Source organism: Solanum lycopersicum, chromosome 11 (genome assembly GCF_036512215.1).
Source record: "Solanum lycopersicum chromosome 11, SLM_r2.1".
NCBI classification, from domain to species: Eukaryota; Viridiplantae; Streptophyta; class Magnoliopsida; order Solanales; family Solanaceae; genus Solanum; species Solanum lycopersicum.
The window spans coordinates 46528834-46533523 of NC_090810.1; the positions used below are offsets into that span (position 1 = coordinate 46528834).

Below are 4690 nucleotides of genomic sequence, written 5' to 3' on the forward strand. Positions count from 1 at the left end.
GACACGACCGCTTTACTTCTTATTTGAGAAGTAAGTTTGAGCGTATCAAACTTTGGCGCCATTGCCGGGGAATCTAGCTTTTAGATTAACTTGAACTTATTACTATAGTTTAGTTGATATTTTCTTGATTTTCCTATGTTTTCTTGTTTTTGATTTCATTTCAAAACTATCCTCCTTGTATGCCAAATACACTGAGAGGAAGAGAACCCTTGTTTCTCTACGATCACGAGTTAAAGCGTATACAGTGCAATATGAATTGAAACTTGGGAATAAAAGATAAGGATCCGAACTAGAACATCCCAGCTCTGGTTGATGTTCATTGTCAAATGTTACCTGATGCTCCGGGTGAACATCAACAGAGGTGACAAAATCCCGTTCCACGGCCCCAAGCATACTACAAAGGGTATGATAACATAGCATACTCGGATGGGTCACTTGACTTGCACCCTCTACCCACAGGCCATACCTTTGTGGTAACTAGTAGCCTAATGAAAATGCTAACTGCCAGAGGTTTGTTTTCAGGGCTACCTTCTAAGGATCCACATGCCCATATAGCTAAGGTAAGGGCAGTGTGTAAAGGTTGTGTGGGGAGGCCTGATTTGGATCTAGATGTAATAGGGCTCAGAGTGTTTCCTCTCTCACTAACGGGAGAGGATGCTATGTGGTTCACTGAGCTCCCATACAATTCAATCTTCACTTGGAACCAACTAAGGGATGTCTTCTTAGACCGCTACTATCCGGTAACCAAGAAACTAAACCACAAAGACAGAGTGAACAACTTTGTGGGACTACCAGGAGAGTCAGCTAGTAGTTTTTGGGATAGATTCACCTCATTCCTGAGAAGTGTTTCAGATCACCGTATAGATGATGAGTCACTGAAGGAATACTTCAATCGGGGACAGGATGATAACAATAAAGCGGTGTTGGACACTATAGCAGGTGGATCTTATAGGGAGTGTCCTTATGTTAAGATCGCTAAAAGAATAGAGAAAATCTCTCGGAATAACAAAGATTGAAGTACTAAGAAGTCTTATACAGGGAGAAACACCTTCTTAGTGCAGTGCTCTCACAACCCTTCCACAGATGAGTTTCGGGAAGAAATGGCTCAAATGAGAACCGAGCTTGGGTTGGTACTAATACATGTCATTGGGGGTGCAGAAAAGATAAATGCAGTCAACTACTTGTCGAAACCACCGCCACAAAACGATGAATGTTATTATGAAGAGGACACTTATACAGTAAATGAGAAGACGGGGGTTTCCTACCAAGCTCCCAAGGCTCAAATCAGGATAATTGGCGCAAAGGTCAAGGGAACACAGGTCGGAACTATGGTAACTACAACCGTGAGGTTCATTTATGTCCGAGATGGAAACTACAACCGCGATAAAAACTTTAACAGGGTTAACTATGCTAATAGAAATGACAGGAATGGGCTGTATGTCCCTCCTCAAAATCGTAAAGTTACTCCTAGGGATGGTGGAGATAGTATGGCGCCAGTTGAGGATATGTTTCACAAAATTATGAGGAGGTTTGACACTAGTGATGAACACATTAAAGAGTTGAGGTGTGATTTAGCTAGTATTGGGCAAAAAATTGATACACATGTAATTTCGATCAAACAAATCGAATTGCAAGTGGCCCAATTATCTACTACAGTGAACACACAGCAACCGGGCACTCTTCCTAGCAAAACTGTCCAAAATCCAAAGAATGGTGCGCACTGTATGACAATTACTACTCGGGGTGGTAGGCAAACCATTGACCCACCTATGCCATCTACTGAGGAAAATGTGAGAAAGGATAATAATAAAGTGGTAAAGGGTAGTGGTGAAGCAGAGGGCAGTAATGGAAAAGATGCAGAAGTACCTATCAAGGTAATTCCCATGCCTAGGCCACCACCAACCTTCCCTCAGAGATTAGTGAAAAAGACCGCAAATGGTAAACACTGGCATTTCTTAACAATGTTGAAGCAGCTTTCTATCAATGTCCCTTTGGTAGAAGCTCTAGAACAAATGCCCGATTATGCCAAATTTATGAAAGATCTAGTCACCAAGAAAAGATCAGTCATTTTTGAGGATAATGATAGACTGCATCATTGTAGTGCTATTGCTACAAGATCCCTCGTACAACAGAAAGAAGATCCTGGTGCGTTCACTATTCCTTGTACAGTTGGGTCATTCCATTTCGCGAAAGCATTATGTGATCTGGGGGCAATAATAAAACTCATGCCCCTCTCGATTAACAACAAATTGGGTTTGTGGGATCCAAAACCCACTGCGATGCGGCAACTAATGGCTGATCAGACAGTGAAACGGCCCATAGGGATACTCCATGATGTGCTAGTAAAAGTGGAGTCATTCATCTTTTCGGATGATTTTGTTATTCTTGATTGCGAGGTCGATTTTAAAGTGCCTATTATTCTTGGGAGGCCATTCCTTGCTACTGGTAGAGCATTAGTTGATATGGAGAACGGATAGATGACATTTTGGTTGAATAATGAATAAGCGACCTTCAACATTTGTAGGACCATGAGGCAGAGTGATGAGCTCCAATTGGTATTTGCCATATCCCACAAAGAAAAGATGAAGCATGAGACTAAATAGAAAAAAGCAAAACAAGAGTTTATGGTTGGGGATTTAGTGCTTGTAGACAGTTCTGGGGTTCCTTGTCATCCGGGCAAGATCAAGTCCAAATGGACAAGCCCTTACCTGATTACCCAAGTACTCCCTCATGGAGCAGTTGAGTTAAAAGCCAAGGAGGGAGTACAGTTTAAGAGGAATAGAGATAGAATAAAACTCAATTTTAAGCATAAAGCATTGCGGAATGAAGTGATAGAGGCATACCATCTTGATGAAGTCTGAGTAATCAAGGGTCCCCTGTAATGCAGCGACATTAAATTAGGCGCTTGTTGGGAGGCAACCCAATACTTATAGTCTTTTTAGTAATGGTAGCATTTTTCTACTAATGGGTTTTTTAATTTGCAGGCACATCACCAGGAAATTCTTCAGAAAATTACTCTGCAGCAGTCACTGACGGACACATCGACGGACCGCCGTATGCATCCGTCGTACCAGGTATGTTTTTTTGTTATTTTGAAACTAGGGCACACACGATGTAACCAACGACAGGTCATCAAAACTGCGACAGAGCGTCGTTGGGGAACTGTTGCTGATTAATGAGTTATACCCGACCCGTCCCGGATCGACCCTTTTTTCAAAATCGTATCGTTTAAACACCCTTAACACCTCATTTAAACCCATTCCTTCATTATTCCTCTCATCTCCCCTCTCTTTTCAACTTCCACATTCCCTCCCACCGATCATTGCCCCCTAAAATTCTCCAACGCCCTAGAGTAATCATGTACTAGTCGGAGCTGCTGCTGTGGGTGTCTACTTTGCCAACTGAGTAATTGTCCATTTGCTTTTTCTCCATTTCTAAGGTATGTGTCTCCAAATTTATACTCATTTATTTTGACTTTTTGTTTACTAGTTAGTATTAAGCTTAGTTCCTCGTCGTATGTTGTTTAGTTTAGATGATTCTGTCTAACCTTGGTTACAAATGTTCGAAATTGCCATGTTTACCACACTAGACATAGGTGCTTTTGCATTGATAGATTCCTAGGTAGTTGGGTTAGACACATGTAGGTCCAACACACTACAAGGTTGATGTGGTTTAATCGGGGATGCTTAGGGTACCCTCAGTTCTGTCACTCTTATTCAGAACGAGACCCCGATGATGGACCGTCATACCTACGATGGATCGTCGGACCCACGACGGACTGTCGTAGGGTCCATTGAAAAATCCCTACAACCCTTGTCCCAACTAACACATGTGACGGATTGTCGTACTCACGATGGTCCGTCCTGCACAACCGTTTTGGCTGTCAAAGACCCTGTTTCTAAGGATCTCTCATTTTTTACCAAGTGTTCCCCAACGGACACATGTGACGGACCGTCGTACCCACTACCGGCCGTCCTTCATGACCGTCATGACTGTCAGAGACCCCTCTCCTAAGGGTCTCCATATTTTTTCTCAATTGTTCAACGACGGACCGTCGTACCTGTGACGATCCGTCCTGCATATACCGTCATGGTAGTACGAGACTCTCCTTCATGGTTCTCTATATATACATAGTCTAAGTAAAACACGATGGACCTCACGACGGTATGTCATAGTCACGACGATCTGTCACAAGGCCCGTCGTATGTCACTGTTTCTACAGCAATGGCATACTATTATCAATGTTTTATTTCGTATGGTTTCGCTTGTCTTGTTTGCCACTACTCGCACTAATATTGATCCTTTGCAGGTACTATCTACTATGGAACCCAAGCAAGACCGAATTTACGCCACGTGGGGGATCAAATTCTTTCGCTTCGTCTGCCCGCATGATCATCGGCTCTGATGATAAACGTGACCCTAAGTATGTGCCCCCAGGCACTTCCACACTTTCACGTGCTGCACGTGCTCCTAGAGCTACATCCAAAAAGGTGGCTTCCGGCGTAGTCACTACCTCTAAGTCTGATAAGGAGCACACACTTACTAGCACAACCTCTGGGTAAGCCACAAATGAGGAAGGAACGTTTTGCTCTTTAGGAGTATTATGGTCCGAAGGTAGACTCTGGCTCTACTAAGGTTCCCGCACCCGCCACCGCTGCAGCGTCGACCTCGTCTGATTAGGTTGACTGTT

At 43.3% G+C, this 4690-nt stretch overlaps 1 protein-coding gene across 1 annotated transcript; it reads left to right on the forward strand.

The window, feature by feature from the left end:
• The first annotated feature begins 1100 nt into the window (after window positions 1-1100).
• On the forward strand, window positions 1101-2477 carry LOC138339441 (uncharacterized). Its single transcript, XM_069291038.1, has 2 exons — window positions 1101-1790; window positions 1974-2477. The coding sequence occupies exons 1-2, from the start codon at window positions 1101-1103 to the stop codon at window positions 2475-2477; spliced, it is 1194 nt and encodes a 397-aa protein (XP_069147139.1).
• Window positions 2478-4690: the final 2213 nt, after the last annotated feature.

Excerpts from the sequence above, each read along its gene's own strand:
- LOC138339441 (XM_069291038.1), top strand. The coding sequence starts at position 1,101 with ATGGCTCAAATGAGAACCGAGCTTGGGTTGGTACTAATACATGTCATT. Across the intron at positions 1,791-1,973 it reads TGCCATCTACTGAGGAAAAT|CTTTCTATCAATGTCCCTTT; the intron begins GTGAGAAAGGAT and ends ATGTTGAAGCAG.